General features: G+C 46.9%; 1 protein-coding gene across 1 annotated transcript in view; it reads right to left on the bottom strand.

Annotated features, from left to right (window-relative positions):
* Nucleotides 1-22,139, bottom strand: part of LOC129845847 (fibrillin-1-like) — a gene marked incomplete at its 5' end in the record, with an annotated part of 175,540 nt that extends 153,401 nt beyond the window's left edge. The window contains 5 exon segments of the mRNA XM_055913771.1: nucleotides 1,948-2,145; nucleotides 13,599-13,694; nucleotides 13,869-13,964; nucleotides 20,289-20,387; nucleotides 22,057-22,139. Of these exon segments, the coding sequence (XP_055769746.1) occupies nucleotides 1,948-2,145; nucleotides 13,599-13,694; nucleotides 13,869-13,964; nucleotides 20,289-20,387; nucleotides 22,057-22,139 (572 nt within the window).
* Nucleotides 22,140-22,841: the final 702 nt, after the last annotated feature.

Below are 22,841 nucleotides of genomic sequence, written 5' to 3' on the forward strand. Positions count from 1 at the left end.
CAATCTGTCCAGCTTGATAACAGTCATCTATAGTCTCTTCTCTCTGTCCAGCTTGATAACAGTCATCTATAGTCTCTTCACTCTGTCCAGCTTGATAACAGTCATCTATAGTCTCTTCTCTCTGTCCAGCTTGATAACAGTCATCTATAGTCTCTTCTCTCTGTCCAGCTTGATAACAGTCATCTATAGTCTCTTCACTCTGTCCAGCTTGATAACAGTAATCTATAGTATCCTCACTCTGTCCAGCTTGATAACAGTCATCTATAGTCTCTTCACTCTGTCCAGCTTGATAACAGTCATCTATAGTCTCTTCACTCTGTCCAGCTTGACAACAGGCATCTATAGTCTCTACACTCTGTCCAGCTTGATAACAGTCATCTATAGTCTCTACACTCTGTCCAGCTTGATAACAGTCATCTATAGTCTCTTCAATCTGTCCAGCTTGATAACAGTCATCTATAGTCTCTTCACTCTGTCCAGCTTGATAACAGTCATCTATAGTCTCTTCACTCTGTCCAGCTTGACAACAGGCATCTATAGTCTCTACACTCTGTCCAGCTTGATAACAGTCATCTATAGTCTCTACACTCTGTCCAGCTTGATAACAGTCATCTATAGTCTCTTCAATCTGTCCAGCTTGATAACAGTCATCTATAGTCTCCTCACTCTGTCCAGCTTGATAACAGTAATCTATAGTCTCTACACTCTGTCCAGCTTGATAACAGTCATCTATAGTCTCTACACTCTGTCCAGCTTGATAACAGTCATCTATAGTCTCTTCAATCTGTCCAGCTTGATAACAGTCATCTATAGTCTCTTCACTCTGTCCAACTTGATAACAGTCAGCTATAGTCTCTTCTCTCTGTCCAGTTTGATAACAGTCATCTATAGTCTATACACTCTGTCCAGCTTAATAACAGTCATCTATAGTCTCTTCTCTCTGTCCAGCTTGATAACAGTCATCTATAGTCTCTACACTCTGTCCAGCTAGTCTCTTCTCTCTGTCCAGCTTGATAACAGTCATCTATAGTCTCTTCACTCTGTCCAGCTTGACAACAGTCATCTATAGTCTCTTCACTCTGTCCAGCTTGATAACAGTCATCTATAGTCTCTTCACTCTGTCCAGCTTGACAATACCATAATATTGTTCTGGGTCAGGGCTGGACCATAATGTTGTTCTGGGTCAGGGCTGGACCATAATGTTGCTGGGTCTGGGTCAGGGCTGGACCATAATGTTGCTGGGTCTGGGTCAGGGCTGGACCATAATGTTGCTGGGTCTGGGTCAGGGCTGGACCATAATGTTGTTGGGTCTGGGTCAGGGCTGGACCATAATGTTGTTGGGTCTGGGTCAGGGCTGGACCATAATGTTGTTGGTTCTGGGTCAGGGCTGGACCATAATGTTGCTGGGTCTGGGTCAGGGCTGGACCATAATGTTGCTGGGTCTGGGTCAGGGCTGGACCATAATGTTGTTGGGTCTGGGTCAGGGCTGGACCATAATGTTGTTGGGTCTGGGTCAGGGCTGGACCATAATGTTGTTGGGTCTGGGTCAGGGCTGGACCATAATGTTGTTCTGGGTCAGGGCTGGACCATAATGTTGTTGGTTCTGGGTCAGGGCTGGACGATAATGTTGCTGGGTCTGGGTCAGGGCTGGACCATAATGTTGTTGGGTCTGGGTCAGGGCTGGACCATTGCTGTGTTACCAGAAATGAGCTGCTCACCCACGTGGAGCTGCCACTGACCCGTGTTCCTCTCTCTGACAGCCCCGCCGCGGTAGGTGTCTGCCGGCATTCTTTACCCAGGAGGTACCCTGACACCCAGCCCTCACTTAACCCAATTAACCTAATCCTCTGGATGGGTAAGGGGTGTTACTCTGGGTTAAGATGGAGAAAGAGGGAGAGACGAACACACAGACACACACCTACACTGAGCTCAGGTGTGTTACTGTACCTTGACAAGCTCCAGTACGGTGGTTGGGTATAAATCCTCTCCTGCAGGGGTGAGGCTGGGCGGGGCACATCTCACAGGGGTGTCCCCATGCCCTCCCCACGGTGGCACAGCACAGCGTCTTGGTACACACGATGCCCGTCAGCTGGCCCTGGCACATCTGGTTACTCACAGACGCAAAGCACGGCCCTGTACGGTAGTCTGGAGAGAAAACACACAAGTGTTACCATGGGAACTAATACTTGCAAGACAAGGAAAACAAGACTCATGAACCAATAACACGACAGAAACACACACACACTAACAATGGTTTGACAAACAATGGCTTACTTTAAGCACACACAAACACACACACACACACTCACTCCAGAGTGCACTTTTTGTACAGTTGTGTTCAGGTTCAGATGAGCGTGAAATAAGAGGCTGCACACAGGCCTGTTTTATGATCCATAACCATGGAGGTTGCACACAGGCCTGTTTTATGATCCATAACCATGGAGGTTGCACACAGGCCTGTTTTATGATCCATAACCATGGAGGTTGCACACAGGCCTGTTTTATGATCCATAACCATGGAGGTTGCACACAGGCCTGTTTCATGATCCATTAGCCATTCTGATAGACTTACCACAGACACACCCAGCCAGCCTGGCTCACACAGACCAGCTCCGTCCCAAATCACACCCTAGTCCCTAGGTAGGCCACTACTTTTCACCACAGCCCTTTATGTGGCTGCCCTATGGGTCAAAAGCTGTGCACTATATGACTGATACGGTGTCCTGTGAGTGTCAATCAGGGTTTCTGTTAGTCCACAGTGAGTTAGGAGCTCCACAGGTCTGTCCAAGACAAGTAGAGATGAACACACAGGGTTACAATATTGAAGAGACACAAAGTCCTTTCTCCCTTCATCCCTCTAGCCTCATTTCTTTACCCATCTCTCTTTCTTCCCCACTCCTCTCCCTCTCGCTCCTTTCACATTCCACTCTCTAATTTCTTTCTCCCTCTATCCCCTTCCCTATGATGAAACATAAACACAGAGCAGTATTCAGAGAGAGAGAGGAGAGAGAGAAAGAGAGAGAGAGAGGGAGAGACGGGGGAGAGGGGGGAGAGAGAGAAAGAGAAAGAGAGAGACAGGGAGAGAGAGAGAGAGAGAGAGAGAGAGAGAGGGAGAGAGAGAGGGGAGATAGAGAGAGAGAGAGAGGAGAGAGAGAGACAGAGAGGGCGAGAGAGAGAGGGAGAGGGGGGTGAGAGGGACAGAGGGGAGATAGAGAGAGGGAGAGAGAGAGAGAGAGAGAGAGAGAGAGAGAGAGAGAGAGAGAGAGAGAGGGAGAGAGAGAGGGGAGAAAGAGAGAGAGAGAGAGAGGGAGAAAGAGAGAGTGAGAGAGAGGGAGAGAGAGAGCTCCCAATTGACTCTGGAAATGTTCCAAAGGCAAAAATCATTTCCACATTTCCTAGCAGACAAGAGAGACAGAGAGGAAAAAGAGAGACCTGCTCCAACATTACACTCGTTTAAAACAAACAAGACATTGTGTCTTTCTTTTTCCTGTGTGGAGTAGGGCCCAGCCCCAGCCATAGAACCCACACACACACACGCGCGCGCGCACGCACATACACACACACACACACACACACACACACACACACACACACAGGCCTGGCAGTCACGTGCAGCTCAGTCTCTCCATGGTCTGTCTTTGGCACGACCACTGTGCCAAACAGAACTGGGTCATCTCTCTCTCTCTCTCTCTCTCTCTCTCTCTCTCTCTCTCTCTCTCTCTCTCTCTCTCTCTCTCTCTCTCTCTCTCTCTCTCTCTCTCTCTCTCTCACTCTCTCTCTCCCTCTCTCTCTCCCTCTCTCTCACTCTCTTTCTCTCTCACTCCTTCTCCCTCCCTCTTTTCTCTCCTTTCCCTCAACTCTCCTCTCTCTTTCTCTGTCTCTCTCAGTGTGGTATATGTGCTGTTCTAAGTGTTTTACCAGACTGAGCAGGAACCCCACTCTCACATCCACTCAGTAGTGATCTCCAGACCAGACTGAGAAGGAACCCCACTCTCCCTTCCACTCAGTAGTGATCTCCAGACCAGACTGAGAAGGAACCCCACTCTCCCTTCCACTCAGTAGTGATCTCCAGACCAGACTGAGAAGGAACCCCACTCTCACATCCACTCAGTAGTGATCTCCAGACCAGACTGAGCAGGAACCCCACTCTCACTTCCACTCAGTAGTGATCTCCAGACCAGACTGAGAAGGAACCCCACTCTCACTTCCACTCAGTAGTGATCTCCAGACCAGACTGAGAAGGAACCCCACTCTCCCTTCCACTCAGTAGTGATCTCCAGACCAGACTGAGAAGGAACCCCACTCTCCCTTCCACTCAGTAGTGATCTCCAGACCAGACTGAGCAGGAGCCAGACAACTTTCACTAGACGGCCAGGCCGTGCTGCTAGGTCAACTAGCTATAGTCAAAATTGATGAGCAAGGATTAAGCAAGTAATTATTTTGTTTTAATTTAAGGTTAGGGTTAAGGTTAATGCTAGGGTCAAGGTTAGCGTTAGGGTCAAGGTTAGCGTTAGGGTCAAGGTTAGCGTTAGGGTTAAGGTTAACGTTAGGGTCAAGGTTAGCGTTAGGGTCAAGGTTAGCGTTAGGGTCAAGGTTAACGTTAGGGTCAAGGTTAGCGTTAGGGTCAAGGTTAGCGTTAGGGTCAAGGTTAGCGTTAGGGTCAAGGGTTAGCGCTAGGGTCAAGGTTAGCGTTAGGGTCAAGGTTAGCGTTAGGGTCAAGGTTAGCGTTAGGGTCAAGGTTAGCGTTAGGGTCAAGGTTAGCGTTAGGGTCAAGGTTAACGTTAGGGTCAAGGTTAACGTTAGGGTCAAGGTTAGCGTTAGGGTCAAGGTTAGCGTTAGGGTCAAGGTTAGCGTTAGGGTCAAGGTTAACGTTAGGGTCAAGGTTAACGTTAGGGTCAAGGTTAGCGTTAGGGTTAAGGTTAACGTTAGGGTCAAGGTTAGCGTTAGGGTCAAGGTTAACGTTAGGGTCAAGGTTAGCGTTAGGGTCAAGGTTAGCGTTAGGGTCAAGGTTAGCGTTAGGGTCAAGGTTAGCGTTAGGGTCAAGGGTTAGCGCTAGGGTCAAGGTTAGCGTTAGGGTCAAGGTTAGCGTTAGGGTCAAGGTTAGCGTTAGGGTCAAGGTTAGCGTTAGGGTCAAGGTTAGCGTTAGGGTCAAGGTTAACGTTAGGGTCAAGGTTAACGTTAGGGTCAAGGTTAGCGTTAGGGTCAAGGTTAGCGTTAGGGTCAAGGTTAGCGTTAGGGTCAAGGTTAACGTTAGGGTCAAGGTTAACGTTAGGGTCAAGGTTAGCGTTAGGGTTAAGGTTAACGTTAGGGTCAAGGTTAGCGTTAGGGTCAAGGTTAGCGTTAGGGTCAAGGGTTAGCGCTAGGGTCCACATGTTGGAGAGAAAGTGCACTTCCATCCTTTGTAGTTTCATCAGATAGTGCCGACCCAGACTGTCTCAATGCAGACAAGGCCGTCAACTTGAACATTAAAATGACTGGCACACCCAGCTGCAGACTGACCTGCAACACAGGGGTCTACAGTAACTGTCTGCTCTGTCTGGTTTAGGGGAAGCAGAATTAGAGAGAATGAGGAGAGATTTCACTAGACGTCTTCTATAAATCAGCACAGAGATCTTTCTAAACACTGGCGAAGGTCTCTCTCTCATCACATTACACTGGAGCTGTTGTTATTGTCTGCTTGACACATAATCCATCTGACATGATACCTGCTCATTACAACCACACACACTCTCACACACACACATACTCACACACATGCACTGGTCATTACAGACAGGAGATTGCGAGACAAGGAAAACTAGAAAGACAAACACAAAGCCATTAAAAGAAACCGCTGCATTCATTGTGTGTGTGTGTGTGTGTGTGTGTGTGTGTGTGTGTGTGTGTGTGTGTGTGTGTGTGTGTGTGTGTGTGTGGGTGTGTGTGTGTGTGTGTGTGTGTGTGTGTGTGTGTGTGTGTGTGTGTGTGTGTGTGTGTGTGTGTGTGTGTGTGTGTGTGTGTGTGTGTGTGTGTGTGTGTGTGTGTGTGTGTGTGTGTGTGTAAACAGAACAGAGCTGTAGGGTGAATGTGGTGTCATTCTAGCATTCATTTCTTTTCTTCTTCCTTCTCTTTTAACCCCCCCCCCCCCCCCCCCCTCTTTACAGCTGGGGGATCCACCCATGTCCTCTTACAACATCTGGGAACAATCCGGCATGTTAACACACACTCTCAGTATCAGCCCCCACCCAGCCTCTCTACAGGACTACAGACTTGGTGCCCCACCCAGCCCCTCTACAGGACTACAGACTTGGTGCCCCACCCAGCCCCTCTACAGGACTACAGACTCGGTGCCCCACCCAGCCCCTCTACAGGACTACAGACTTGGTGCCCCACCCAGCCCCTCTACAGGACTACAGACTTGGTGCCCCACCCAGCCCCTCTACAGGACTACAGACTTGGTGCCCCACCCAGCCCCTCTACAGGACTACAGACTTGGTGCCCCACCCAGCCCCTCTACAGGACTACAGACTTGGTGCCCCACCCAGCCCCTCTACAGGACTACAGACTTGGTGCCCCACCCAGCCCCTCTACAGGAGGAAGACTAACTTTTTCTAACTTTTTTTTAAAACTAACTTTTACACATCATCTAAAAAAAGGCAGCCATTTATTGGGCACAAACTGAACTCTCTCTGGATGTTTTGATTAGTCATAATGACGTATTTCATTCCAGAAGAGTTCCAATCTGAACCTCTGCAGAACTATGGCAGGACTCATGACTAGGGCTAGTTCTCCTGGTCAGGTCACATGGTCAGGTCATGAAAGCCTCGTGGCACTAGACGATACCTGAGTGTTTCCACAACAGCAGTAGGTCTGGTGTGAAGAGAAGAGAAGACAAGAAGGGAAGGAAAGAGGGGAAACCCATCCTGAACTGGGTCAACTGACTTTCCTGGAGACACTCCAGATATCATGTTTATACAGAAATCTGTCCATCTTTTCCACATTTCTCTGCTAGACACACACCCTTCCTTTCCTTTCCTCTCTCCCTCTCTCTTTCTTTCTCTCTCCCTCTCCTTTCCTCTCTCCCTCTCCCTCTCTTCCTCTCTCTCTCCCTTTCTCCCTCCCTCTCATTTCCTCTCTCTCGCTCCCTTTCTCTCTCCCTCTCCTCTCCTTTCCGCTCTCCCTCTCCCTTTCTCTCTCCCTCTCCTTTCCTTTCTCCCTCTCCCTTTCTTCTCTCCTTCTCCCTTTCTCTCTCCCTCTCCTTTCCTCTCTCCCTCTCCTTTCCTCTCTCCCTCTCCTTTCCTCTCTCCCTCTCCCTTTCTTATCTCCTCCCTTTCTCTCTCCCTCCACTTTCCTCTCTCCCTCTCCCTTTCTTCTCTCCTTCTCCCTCTCCTTTCCTCTCTCCCTCTCCTTTCCTCTCTCCCTTTCTTCTCTCCTTCTCCCTTCCTCTCTCCCTCTCCCTTTCTCTCTCCCTCTCCTTTCCTCTCTCTTTCTCCTTTCCTCTCTCCCTCTCCTTTCCTCTCTCCTTCTCCCTTTCTCTCTCCCTCTCCTTTCCTCTCTCCCTTTCCTTTCCTCTCTCCCTATCCCTTTCTCTCTCTCTCTCTCCCTTTCTTTCTCTCTCTCTCTCTGACCATACAACCATGTCAAACCATGAATATAATCTTAATGACCTATCGTGCCTGTGTGAATGTATGTATGTATGTATGTATGTATATATGTATGTATGTATGTATGTATGTATGTATGTATGTATGTACAGTATGTACACTATATATACAAAAGTATGTGGAAACCCCTTCAAATTTATGGATTCGGCTATTTCAGCCACACCCGTTGCTGACAGGTGTATAAATCTCCATAGACAAATATTGCCAGTAGAATGGCCTTACTGAAGAGCTCAGTGACTTTCAACGTGGCACCGTCATAGGATGCCACTTTTCCAAAAAGTCAGTTTGTCACATTTCTGTTAAGAGGTTTACCTGTCCGAGCAGCAGCACACAAGCCTAAGCTCACCATGCGCAATGCCAAGCGTCGGCTGGAGAGGTGTAAAGCTCGCCACCATTGGACTCTAGAGCAGTGGAAATGTGTTCTCTGGAGTGATGAATCATGCTTCACCATCTGGCAGTCCGACGGACAAATCTGGGTTTGGTGGATGCCAGGAGAACCGCACCTGCCCGAATGCATGGTGCCAACTGTTGAGGAAGGCCCTTTCCTGTTTCAGCATGACAATGCCCTCATGCACAATACGAGGTCCATACAGAAATGGTTTGTCGAGATCGGTGTGGAAGAACTTGACTGGCCTGCACAGAGCCCTGACCTCAACCTCATCAAGCTTCTTTGGGATGAATTGGAACGCCAACTGCGAGACAGGCCTAATCGCCCAACATCAGTGCCCGACCTCACTAATGCTCGTTGTTGAATGGAAGCAAGTCCCCTGCAGCAATGTTCCAACATCTAGTGGAAAACCTTCCCAGAAGAGTGGAGGCTGTTTGTTATAGCAGCAAAGGGGGGACCAACTCCATATTAATGGCCATGATTTTGGAATGAGATGTTGGACGAGCAGTATGTACAGTATTGTCACGCCCTGGCCTTAGTATTATTGGTTTTCTTTATTATTTTAGTTAGGTCAGGGTGTGACATGGGGAATGTTTTTGTTTTGTTGGTTTTGGGTGTTGTTTATGGTAAAGGGGTTGTGTATAGTATATGGGTTTGTGTGGAGTACAGGTTTCTAGTATTGTCTATGTATGTTTAGTTGTCTAGGAGAGTCTATGGTTACCTGAATGAGTTCCCAATTAGAGACAGCTGATTTCGGTTGTCTCTGATTGGGAGCCTTATTTAGGGTAGCCATAGGCTCTCATTGGTTGTGGGTAATTGTCTATGTAAGAACGTTTGTAGCCTGTATGTTTGTGCACAACGTTTGTAGCTTCACGGTCGTTTTGTTATTTTGTATAGTTTGTATTAAGTGTTCGTCTTTCATTTAAATAAATTCATTATGACTGCATACCTTGACGCGTATTGGTCCGACCCATGCTTCTCCTCTTCAGATGAAGAGGAGGAGAACGATCGTGACAGAATTACCCACCATAGGACCAAGCGGCATGACCAGCGGCAACAGGAGCAATACAAGGATTTATGGACATGGGAGGAAATTTTAGACCGGGAGGTACCAGGAGAATATAACCGCCCCAAAGCTGAGCTGGAGGCAGCGAAAGCAGAGAGGCGGCGATATGAGGAGCTAGCTCGGAGGCAGGAAAAGGAACCTACAAAGGATCTGGGTTACACTACGTGGGAGGAGATCGACAGGTGGGCGATCAACCCAGGGAGAGTGCCGGAGCCCGCCTGGGATTCTCTGGCGCAGTGCGAGGAGGGATACCGGCGAATGGAGGCAGCACGACGAAGCGGTAGGAAGCCTGTGGGAAAACCCAAAAAATTTCTTTGGGGGGGGCTTAAAGGGAGAGTGGCGAAGTCAGGTAGGAAACCTGCGCCTACTCCCTGTAATTACCGTGGAGAGCGAGAGTACGGGCAGACACCGTGTTACGCAGTAGAGCGCACGGTGTCTCCTGTACGTGTGCATAGCCCGGTGCGGGTTATTCCACCTCCCCACACTGGCAGGGCTAGATTGAGTATTGAGCCGGATGTCATGAAGCCGGCCCTACATATCTGGCCACCAGTGCGTCTCCTCGGGCCGGTTTACATGGCACCAGCCTTACGCATGGTGTCCCCGGTTCGCCTACATAGCCCGGTGCGGGTTATTCCACCTCCCCGCACTGGTCGGGCAACGGGGAGCATTCAACCAGGTAAGGTTGGTCAGGCTCAATGCTCAAGGGAGCCAATACGCCTGCACGGTCCGGTATTTCCGGCGCCACCTTCCCGCCCCAGTTCAGTGCCACCAGTGCCTACACCACGTAACAGGCTTCCAGTGTGTCTCCAGAGCCCTGTTCCTCCTCCACGCACTCGTCCTATGGTGCGTGTCTCCAGCCCGGTATCACCAATTCCGGCACCACGCACTAAGCCTTTTGTGCGTCTCCAGAGTCCTGTGCATCCTGTTGCTGCGCCCCGCATTAGCCCTGAGATGCGTGTCCCCAGTCCGGTACCACCAGTTCCGGCCCCACGCACTAGGCCTAATGTGCGTCCCCAGGGTCCAGTATGCCCTGTTCCTGCTCCCCGCACTAGCCCTGAGATGCGTGTCCCCAGCCCGGTGCCACCAGTCCCGGCACCACGCACCAGGCCTACAGTGCGCCTCAGCCGGCAGGAGTCTGCCGTCTGCACAGCGATGACTGAACTGCTCGTCTCCCCAGCGCCATCTGAGCCATCCGTCTCCCCAGCGCCATCTGAGCCATCCGTCTCCCCAGCGCCATCTGAGCCATCCGTCTGCAATGAGCCTGCAAAGCCGCCCGTCTGCCATGAGCCTGCAAAGCCGCCCGTCTGCCATGAGCCCACTGAGCCGTCCGCCAGACAGGAGCCGCTAGAGCCGCCAGCCAGACAGGAGCCGCTAGAGCCGTCCGTCAGACAGGATCTGCCAGAGCCGCCAACCAGACAGGATCTGCCAGAGCCGCCAACCAGACAGGATCTGCCAGAGCCGCCAACCAGACAGGAGCAGCCAGATCAGTCAGCCAGCCATGAGCAGCCAGATCCGTCAGCTAGCCATGAGCAGCCAGATCCGTCAGCTAGCCATGAGCAGCCAGATCCGTCAGCCAGCCATGAGCAGCCAGATCCGTCAGCTAGCCATGAGCAGCCAGATCCGTCAGCTAGCCATGAGCAGCCAGATCCGTCAGCTAGCCATGAGCAGCCAGATCCGTCAGCTAGCCATGAGCAGCCAGATCCGTCAGCTAGCCATGAGCAGCCAGATCCGTCAGCCAGCCATGGGCCATCCCTCAGTCCGGAGCTGCAGTCCCTCAGTCCGGAGCTGCAGTCCCTCAGTCCGGAGCTGCAGTCCCTCAGTCCGGAGCTGCAGTCCCTCAGTCCGGAGCTGCCCCTTACCCTGGTGCTGCCCCTTACCCTGGTGCTGCCCCTTACCCTGGTACTGCCCCTGACCCTGGTACTGCCCCTGACCCTGGTACTGTCCCTGACCCTAGTACTGCCCCTGACCCTGGTACTGCCTCTTACCCTGGTACTGCCCCTTAGTCCGGAACTGCCCCTGAATGCAATGGGGTTAAGGTGGAGGGGGGTCGTTTGGAGGAAGCCTAGGAGGTGTTTAGGTACTGTGGTGACGTGGGGACCGCGACCAGAGCCGGAGCCGCCACCGTGGATGGAAGCCCACCCAGACCCTCCCCTAGACTGTGTATGGTGCGCCCGGAGTTCGCGCCTCAAGGGGGGGGTTATGTCACGCCCTGGCCTTAGTATTATTGGTTTTCTTTATTATTTTAGTTAGGTCAGGGTGTGACATGGGGAATGGTTTTGTTGGTTTTGGGTGTTGTTTATGGTAAAGGGGTTGTGTATAGTATATGGGTTTGTGTGGAGTACAGGTTTCTAGTATTGTCTATGTATGTTTAGTTGTCTAGGAGAGTCTATGGTTACCTGAATGAGTTCCCAATTAGAGACAGCTGATTTCGGTTGTCTCTGATTGGGAGCCTTATTTAGGGTAGCCATAGGCTCTCATTGGTTGTGGGTAATTGTCTATGTAAGAACGTTTGTAGCCTGTATGTTTGTGCACAACGTTTGTAGCTTCACGGTCGTTTTGTTATTTTGTTGTTTTGTTAAAGTGTTTTTGTGTCGTGTTCATCTTCGTGTTAAAATAAAAGAAGATGGCATATTTTCCAACTGCTGCATTTTGGTCCGTTAATCCTCCACACGATCGTGACAAGTATGTATGTGTGTACGTGTTTGAGTGTGCGTGTGTGCATGTGTTCCTCAGCTGGTTGAGTTCTAAGCTCAGTATCAGGGTGGGACAGTCTCTAAGGAGAGACACACACACACACACACGCAGAACACACACACACACACACACAGTACACACACACACAGAACACACACACACACACACACACACAGAACACACACACACAGAAAACACACACACACACACAGAACACACACACACAGAACACACACACACATTGTACCCTGTGTCAGCTCTATCTGAGCAGGGGAAGGACCAAATCATTTCAGATAAACAGAGAGCTTCTCCCCAGAACCAAATCTGTCCTGTCAGTTATCAGTAACCCTGAAGGAAAGTAGCAGAGGCAATGAGGCCATTTCAGAGTAAAGACGCACCCCATCTGTGTGTGAAGAGGACAGCAATTAGTGTTCTGCTGTTAAACTAAATATTATCTTTACAAGGTCACTGCTACGACCTCCAGGGGTCACACCCTCGCTAGAAACAGAGACCTACGTATGTCTTGCATCTCCTCTTGTGTGTGTGTATGTGTGTGCACGTGTGTGTGTGTGCATTTTTGTGTGTGTGTGCACATGTGCGCGTCTGTGAATACAGTATGTGTGTTTATTATAATGTGTGTGTGTGTGTCTGTGTGTGTGTGTGTGTGTGTGTGTGTGTGTGTGTGTGTGTGTGTGTGTGTGTGTGTGTGTGTGTGTGTGTGTGTGTGTGTGTGTGTGTGTGTGTGTGAAAGTTTTACATTTTTAACATTTTTTTACATTTTAGTCATTTAGCAGACGCTCTTATCCAGAGCGACATACATTTCTAAGGAGTTATTTTTGTGTCATTACTATCAAGAAAAGCTTCTGAAAAACTAGAACACATTTCTTCGTATTGCAAACAATAATAATGATATTGAAAGCAAAACATAAATCCAAAAGCATCATTTTTAAATGCGCACACAAATGAATTGTAAATGAATGCAATAGTTTTAAATGAAACTTTTTCAATAAAAACTTGATTGTGATCAAATGCCTCCCTCTTTGCCTACAATTATTTTTATGCCATTTCAAGTTTGGCACATTCATTCCAACAGCATACCACCCTGCATCCCCCTGCTGGTTTGCCTCTGGAGCTGAGCAGGGTTGGTCCTAGTTGGTCCCTGGATGGGAGACCAGATGTTACTGGGTGTGGTGTTGGAGGCCAGTAGGGACACCCTTCCCTCTAGTCTTTCTCTGTGTCATTAAAAATCACACCTATCAAAACATGAAGTGGAGATATTACTCCAAAACTGGTTGACCAATAAGGATTCATCAACTATGCTACCCTCTAAACCCCGCCTACATGGAATGGATTTATATAGAGCCTTTCTACTTACTGAAGCACTGTTTGGTTTTTTGTCTTGCTTTCAATATCATCATCTTTATTTGCAATACTGGCCCAATAGTAACTCCATGGTTTTTTACCAGAGTTCAGAGCACACCAGGACGCTGGTGGGGCAACCAACAGCAAACATCCAATGGGCCTGGACATTTTCCAGACCTCAGTTTTTCAGCAGATGTGGAAAATAAGTGTCATTTAGGAACACAAGCGTGACAGACGCAGCATTCAACAACAAACCATGTTCTGGCCAATAAAACAGACTGTTGTGTATGAAGCAAACATGTCACACTATCAACACTGTCAGCTGTCCTCATTCTGACGTAAGAAAATGTCAATTCTGACAGACAGACAGACAGACAGACAGACAGACAGACAGACAGACAGACAGACAGACAGACAGAGGTATAAATGAGAACTGTGATCCTACCTCTCTCACACTGTGCCCCCGTGAATCCGTAGGTACAAACACAGCGGTTAGGAGCCACACACCGTCCTCCATTCTGACAACCTGTCTCACACACCGCTGCATGGGAGAGAGAAAGACAGAAATACACCAGAGATCTAGTGTTTATACAGTGTTTATACAGGTGGCTGTACATTGGTTGTATAGTGGTTGTGTAGAAGTTGTGTAATAGTTATGTAGTGGTTGTAAAGTGGTCGTATAATGGTTGTATTGTGTGTATATAGCGGTTCTTACGTTGACCACAGTGGTTTCCCACGTATCCTTTCTGACACTGGCAGTGGTCATCAGCACAGCTCCCACCGTTCATACAGCGGATGTTACAGTTTTGAACTGGTGGGGGTTGGGAGAGAGAGAGAGAGAGAGAGAGAGAGAGAGAGAGATCGAGAGAGAGAGAGAGAGAGAGAGAGAGAGAGAGAGAGAGACAGAGAGAGAGAGACAGAGAGAGAGAGAGAGAGAGAGAGAGAGAGAGAGAGAGAGAGAGAGAGAGAGAGAGAGAGAGAGAGAGAGAGAGAGAGAGAGTGAGGGGAGGTTTGTTAAAGTCAGTATACAAAACCCATACACCCACACCAGACCCCCTCCCACACACACACACACACACACACACACACACACACACACACACACACACACACACACACACACACACACACACACACACACACACACACACACACACACACACACACACACACACACACCAGGTTAAGCTTACAACACAAACACACGGGTAGGGCTACACTTTCAGTACAAGCGCACCAAAATTCCCTCCGAATTGTGTTTATCCTAAATCCCATTCAGATATAATATTCGCTCAAATTGATTGTGTGAAAACAGATGAGCACACGGCCCAACACTGCTCTGAGCTGCTCTGCTCAACGCTGCAACAAGGATTAGTAGATGTTGACTATGGAATTCTTCCAACACACACACCCATTCTGCCCTGAGACTGAACAATCAGCTTTCACAGTTCAGCTGCTATTCAAGGGAGAGCGGCACGGCAAAATAGATCAATTGTTCATGAGCTCCGTGCTGTACTGTATGGTGGGTTGTTTTTGGAGAGTTATGTGAAGTTTTGGTGGAGTGTCGTTGCATATTTTAGATTCTGTGCAGCTAGTCTTTTCAGTAGGCGAGAAACAGGAGAACCCTTTTTCAAACAGAGTGAAACAGGGAGCTACTACCTGAACCTGTTCAATACTACCTGAACCTACCTACTACCTGAACCTGTTCAATACTACCTGAACCTACCTACTACCTGAACCTGTTCAATACTACCTGAACCTACCTACTACCTGAACCTGTTCAATACTACCTGAACCTACCTACTACCTGAACCTGTTCAATACTACCTGAACCTGTTCAATACTACCTGAACCTGTTCAATACTACCTGAACCTGTTCAATACTACCTGAACCTACCTACTACCTGAACCTGTTCAATACTACCTGAACCTGTTCAATACTACCTGAACCTGTTCAATACTACCTGAACCTGTTCAATACTACCTGAACCTACCTACTACCTGAACCTGTTCAATACTACCTGAACCTGTTCAATACTACCTGAACCTGTTCAATACTACCTGAACCTGTTCAATACTACCTGAACCTGTTCAATACTACCTGAACCTACCTACTACCTGAACCTGTTCAATACTACCTGAACCTACCTACTACCTGAACCTGTTCAATACTACCTGAACCTACCTACTACCTGAACCTGTTCAATACTACCTGAACCTACCTACTACCTGAACCTCTTCAATACTACCCTGAACCTGTTCAATACTACCTGAACCTACCTACTACCTGAACCTGTTCAATACTACCTGAACCTGTTCAATACTACCTGAACCTGTTCAATACTACCTGAACCTGTTCAATACTACCTGAACCTACCTACTACCTGAACCTGTTCAATACTACCTGAACCTGTTCAATACTACCTGAACCTGTTCAATACTACCTGAACCTGTTCAATACTACCTGAACCTACCTACTACCTGAACCTGTTCAATACTACCTGAACCTGTTCAATACTACCTGAACCTGTTCAATACTACCTGAACCTGTTCAATACTACCTGAACCTACCTACTACCTGAACCTGTTCAATACTACCTGAACCTACCTACTACCTGAACCTGTTCAATACTACCTGAACCTGTTCAATACTACCTGAACCTGTTCAATACTACCTGAACCTACCTACTACCTGAACCTGTTCAATACTACCTGAACCTGTTCAATACTACCTGAACCTGTTCAATACTACCTGAACCTACCTACTACCTGAACCTGTTCAATACTACCTGAACCTACCTACTACCTGAACCTGTTCAATACTACCTGAACCTACCTACTACCTGAACCTGTTCAATACTACCTGAACCTACCTACTACCTGAACCTGTTCAATACTACCTGAACCTACCTACTACCTGAACCTGTTCAATACTACCTGAACCTGTTCAATACTACCTGAACCTGTTCAATACTACCTGAACCTGTTCAATACTACCTGAACCTACCTACTACCTGAACCTGTTCAATACTACCTGAACCTGTTCAATACTACCTGAACCTGTTCAATACTACCTGAACCTGTTCAATACTACCTGAACCTACCTACTACCTGAACCTGTTCAATACTACCTGAACCTGTTCAATACTACCTGAACCTGTTCAATACTACCTGAACCTGTTCAATACTACCTGAACCTGTTCAATACTACCTGAACCTACCTACTACCTGAACCTGTTCAATACTACCTGAACCTACCTACTACCTGAACCTGTTCAATACTACCTGAACCTACCTACTACCTGAACCTGTTCAATACTACCTGAACCTGTTCAATACTACCTGAACCTGTTCAATACTACCTGAACCTGTTCAATACTACCTGAACCTACCTACTACCTGAACCTGTTCAATACTACCTGAACCTGTTCAATACTACCTGAACCTGTTCAATACTACCTGAACCTGTTCAATACTACCTGAACCTACCTACTACCTGAACCTGTTCAATACTACCTGAACCTGTTCAATACTACCTGAACCTGTTCAATACTACCTGAACCTGTTCAATACTACCTGAACCTACCTACTACCTGAACCTGTTCAATACTACCTGAACCTACCTACTACCTGAACCTGTTCAATACTACCTGAACCTGTTCAATACTACCTGAACCTGTTCAATACTACCTGAACCTACCTACTACCTGAACCTGTTCAATACTACCTGAACCTGTTCAATACTACCTGAACCTGTTCAATACTACCTGAACCTACCTACTACCTGAACCTGTTCAATACTACCTGAACCTACCTACTACCTGAACCTTTTCAATACTACCTGAACCTGTTCAATACTACTTGAACCTGTTCAATACTACCTGAACCTGTTCAATACTACCTGAACCTGTTCAATACTACCTGAACCTACCTACTACCTGAACCTGTTCAATACTACCTGAACCTACCTACTACCTGAACCTGTTCAATACTACCTGAACCTACCTACTACCTGAACCTGTTCAATACTACCTGAACCTACCTACTACCTGAACCTGTTCAATACTACCTGAACCTACCTACTACCTGAACCTGTTCAATACTACCTGAACCTACCTACTACCTGAACCTGTTCAATACTACCTGAACCTACCTACTACCTGAACCTGTTCAATACTACCTGAACCTACCTACTACCTGAACCTGTTCAATACTACCTGAACCTACCTACTACCTGAACCTGTTCAATACTACCTGAACCTACCTACTACCTGAACCTGTTCAATACTACCTGAACCTACCTACTACCTGAACCTGTTCAATACTACCTGAACCTACCTACTACCTGAACCTGTTCAATAAGAAAGGCTCATTTTCATTTCTCTGTTTCAAAGTATTTTGCTACGGTGTCCCAACTGAACACCACCCTGCTCCCAGCACACACACTCTAACATGACCAGGGAGGGAGAACCCTGAGACAGGATATGACATCATCCAATAGTCATGGTAGAAACCACAAAACAATCTGGACTGTAGCAATCACTGCCAAAACAACAGCCTCCCTCCTCCCTCCACCCCTCCTTCCCGCCCTCCCTCCTAGTCCATCAGCTCTAACAGCCCAGCCCTGCAGCTCTCAGCTCTCTAACTCTGTAACTCTGTAACTCTGAATCTCAGTTCTCCAGAGAAGGAAACAGAACGGATTTCTGCATCTGAGTTCTCTGTTTCACACCTCTCAACACCAGACCTTGTTTATGCTGCCCTGTGGGAAAAATATGAGAAATATGACGGTTCCCATGGTGCAGACTTCAGTGATGTGTAACAGTGGATCTCTTTTTTAAATCCACAGAGGAGAGTAAGAGGGAAGCAGAGGGATGGGGCGTGGTGGACCTAGACTTGGCTGACTGGGTCCAAGAAACATTTCTCATACATGGATCTAGAATATCTATTATCTGTTTCGTATGTTGAAGTCCTTGTTAGTAAAGGCAGTGAAAGGCTTTTGAAATGGAAGAATGGACACCAGGCTAAAGTAAGGTGGTGACAGACTACAGTCAGATGTGAGCTGGGGTGTGGTGGGCCTGGGATAAGGCTGTTCCTTCCACAACACAGTTCACATTTATCTGGCTCATACAGGGAAACTAAGGGCTGGATTCATTCAGTAGATCAGCGTTATAGCCGCTTTTGCGGAGACCACATTCACAGTAAATGCTCTATATGTCATCTCAATCAAAAAGGAGCTTCACATTTCAACCGCGCTACAAAGCAGATGTTCGGCGCTACGGACTGAATCCAGCCCTAAAGCTTTTAAAGACAAAGTCCCTGTAAAGCAGTGTTCTATCTGAATGTGTAGAGATACGGTTGATAGACACTGTTGTACATCATTCTAGCTTATTGTTCTGCTCTGTTGTACATCATTCTAGCTTATTGTTCTGCTCTGTTGTACATCATTCTAGCTTATTGTTCTGCTCTGTTGTACATCATTCTAGATTATTGTTCTGCTCTGTTGTACATCATTCTAGATTATTGTTCTGCTCTGTTGTACATCATTCTAGATTATTGTTCTGCTCTGTTGTACATCATTCTAGATTATTGTTCTGCTCTGTTGTACATCATTCTAGATTATTGTTCTGCTCTGTTGTACATCATTCTAGATTATTGTTCTGCTCTGTTGTACATCATTCTAGATTATTGTTCTGCTCTGTTGTACATCATTCTAGATTATTGTTCTGCTCTGTTGTACATCATTCTAGCTTTTTGTTCTGCTCTGTTGTACATCATTCTAGATTATTGTTCTGCTCTGTTGTACATCATTCTAGATTATTGTTCTGCTCTGTTGTACATCATTCTAGATTATTGTTCTGCTCTGTTGTACATCATTCTAGATTATTGTTCTGCTCTGTTGTACATCATTCTAGATTATTGTTCTGCTCTGTTGTACATCATTCTAGATTATTGTTCTGCTCTGTTGTACATCATTCTAGATTATTGTTCTGCTCTGTTGTACATCATTCTAGCTTATTGTTCTGCTCTGTTGTACATCATTCTAGATTATTGTTCTGCTCTGTTGTACATCATTCTAGATTATTGTTCTGCTCTGTTGTACATCATTCTAGATTATTGTTCTGCTCTGTTGTACATCATTCTAGATTATTGTTCTGCTCTGTTGTACATCATTCTAGCTTATTGTTCTGCTCTGTTGTACATCATTCTAGATTATTGTTCTGCTCTGTTGTACATCATTCTAGATTATTGTTCTGCTCTGTTGTACATCATTCTAGCTTATTGTTCTGCTCTGTTGTACATCATTCTAGATTATTGTTCTGCTCTGTTGTACATCATTCTAAATTACTGTTCTGCTCTGTTGTACATCATTCTAGATTATTGTTCTGCTCTGTTGTACATCATTCTAGATTACTGTTCTGCTCTGTTGTACATCATTCTAGATTATTGTTCTGCTCTGTTGTACATCATTCTAGATTATTGTTCTGCTCTGTTGTACATCATTCTAGATTATTGTTCTGCTCTGTTGTACATCATTCTAGATTATTGTTCTGCTCTGTTGTACATCATTCTAGATTATTGTTCTGCTCTGTTGTACATCATTCTAGATTATTGTTCTGCTCTGTTGTACATCATTCTAGATTATTGTTCTGCTCTGTTGCACATCATTCTAGATTATTGTTCTGCTCTGTTGTACATCATTCTAGCTTTTTGTTCTGATCTGTTGTACATCATTCTAGATTATTGTTCTGCTCTGGTGTACATCATTCTAGATTATTGTTCTGCTCTGTTGTACATCATTCTAGATTATTGTTCTGCTCTGTTGTACATCATTCTAGATTATTGTTCTGCTCTGTTGTACATCATTCTAGATTATTGTTCTGCTCTGTTGTACATCATTCTAGATTATTGTTCTGCTCTGTTGTACATCATTCTAGCTTTTTGTTCTGCTCTGTTGTACATCATTCTAGATTATTGTTCTGCTCTGGTGTACATCATTCTAGATTATTGTTCTGCTCTGTTGTACATCATTCTAGATTATTGTTCTGCTCTGTTGTACATCATTCTAGATTATTGTTCTGCTCTTTTGTACATCATTCTAGATTATTGTTCTGCTCTGGTGTTGGTCTGACAGTACCTGACATGGATCCACAAGAAGGAGCGATGGATCCGGTGGGACAGGTACACATGTTGGGTCTGGAGCAGAACCCGTCTCCACACGAGCTCCGACAGATAGCTGCAGAGGACCAGAGAGACAACACACCTCATAACCACACACAGTCTGCATGGATCTACAAACCCAGTCATCTGAGTTGATTATGAGGAGGATATTACAGAGATTCTCCTAATCTTACAGGAGAGCACATTCAAATGTTATGCCCATAGGGCCTAGAGTTTGTGCAGGTCAGGTTACCTGGTTAGGAAAAACTCTGGTCCCTCTAGTCTACAATAGAAGGGTCTTTATTGTCTGTCACTAGCTTCTCCCCCTTCAGTCTCTCACTGTATAGTTGAACATCCCAGCTAACCAGAAGAGAGACCTCATCAGGAGCTTTCATTTGAAACATAACACTCCTGTTGGCCAAATATATCTGTTCTGTTGCTCAGCCCTCATCATGGCTGGGTTGAGGTTTAGTACTGGAATACTGAAGCCCATCTGGTAAGACTGTTGCGCTGCTATTTTCTACCCAGTATTCACTACTTTTGGGTGGACATACAGTACAATCTTAACGACTGCATTGAGACAGGCAGCCTGGAGCTGGTACACCCACCCCCTATCCCTCCTGCCACCATAGCAATCCCCCCAGCCCCCAGCCCAGTCAGGTAGAGGAAGGCAGAGAGCATGGGGAGAGTGACCCTGTGTCCCAAGACTCCACTGCTAAACAATGTCATTAGAGGAAGGCAGGCAGGCAGCCAGGCTGCAATCACAATCACACAGTCCTGTGCAACCCACCACCCTGCTACAGACTTCCTGAACACAACTCTCATACAAGTTCCCTGCTTTCCTGAGAGAGAGAGAGAGAGAGAGAGAGAGAGAGAGAGAGAGAGAGAGAGAGAGAGAGAGAGAGAGAGAGAGAGAGAGAGAGAGAGAGAGAGAGAGAGAGAGAGAGAGAGAGAGAGAGAGAGAGAGAGAGAGAGAGAGAGAGAGAGGGTGAGAGAGAGAGAGAGAGAGAGAGAGAGAGAGAGAGAGAGAGAGAGAGAGAGAGAGAGATGCCTGCTACCTATTCAGACTCAGGAGACAAACTGACATCACCTTTCATTTGACTGAAGTATCACTTCACTGTTTCACTTCTCTGATCTGAACAGTTCAGGCTCACTTTAACCCTGGCATAATAGCATATCATGTTGGTCCCACACACATACTGTATAGTAAGTAGGCTACGGACTGGGGTCATTGGTAGCTTGAGGGTTAAACATGTACGTTTTGATTTCCAGTCTTATCAGAGTATGACTGGATAGAAAGTATTAATGAGTTAGTTATCTCAGAGCCATGCTGTGTCTGGCTAAGCTAATTGGACAAACAGCGGTAGCTGCCCACAGAGAGAGCTGGGCCGCCTCCCTACTGCGCCATAGGACATTGTGGGCCAGAACCACAGAGTTCTGGAACAGGACCGTGTTCGGTCCCGCCCACCAGCCTGGCTCAGACACAAACACACTAACCTCATAGTGTTACAAGCACTCATCATACTATACTCAACACTACACAGTACACCCTTCCTTACCTACACAGACATATAAGACATACACAATATGTTAGGCTTCCCAAGATGTTAGGCTTCCCAATTTGCCCACATACATTAACTACAAACAGCACAGAACAAATAGTAATATACAGTACCATTGGGTTTAGAAAACCATGGTGTGTAGATAAGAGTCAGTAGACAGAAAACAGACAGAGAGAGACTCACGGACGATGCACTGGTTGCCCCCGGTCAGAGTCTTCCATCCTGGACAGCAGTAGGCGTTGAAACGAGAGCCACACACATTGGGCCTGCGGAAGAAGAGAGACAGACACACAGTATCACTGGTTAAAGGCTTTCTGGAGCCCACACACACCTCATTCTACAACCATGGTCCTGCCTGGAGACCCCCTGCCTTCGGTGCACATTTCTGTTCCAGCCCAGCACTAACACAACTGGTTTAATCAAAGCTTGAAGATGTAGTGGATTAGTGGATCTCAATGACACAGAATATAGTCATGGGATCAATGTTATTGGGAACAAGGCAACAGTAAACATGTCATCCCCCACGAAAATCAGGTCAGTGCTGTCTGAGTTATCACATGTGACGAACATAGGAACGTGCTAACGTACGCAGACAGATACACAGTCCCCTTCCCCATTTCAGACAGATACACAGTCCCCTTCCCCATTTCAGACAGATACACAGTCCCCTTCCCCATTTCAGACAGATACACAGTCCCCTTCCCCATTTCAGACAGATACACAGTCCCCTTCCCCATTTCAGACAGATACACAGTCCCCTTCCCCATTTCAGACAGATACACAGTCCCCTTCCCCATTTCAGACAGATACACAGTCCCCTTCCCCATTTCAGACAGATACACAGTCCCCTTCCCCATTTCAGACAGATACACAGTCCCCTTCCCCATTTCAGACAGATACACAGTCCCCTTCCCCATTTCAGACAGATACACAGTCCCCTTCCCCATTTCAGACAGATACACAGTCCC

This window comes from Salvelinus fontinalis, unplaced genomic scaffold (genome assembly GCF_029448725.1).
Source record: "Salvelinus fontinalis isolate EN_2023a unplaced genomic scaffold, ASM2944872v1 scaffold_0383, whole genome shotgun sequence".
Lineage (NCBI taxonomy): Eukaryota > Metazoa > Chordata > Actinopteri > Salmoniformes > Salmonidae > Salvelinus > Salvelinus fontinalis.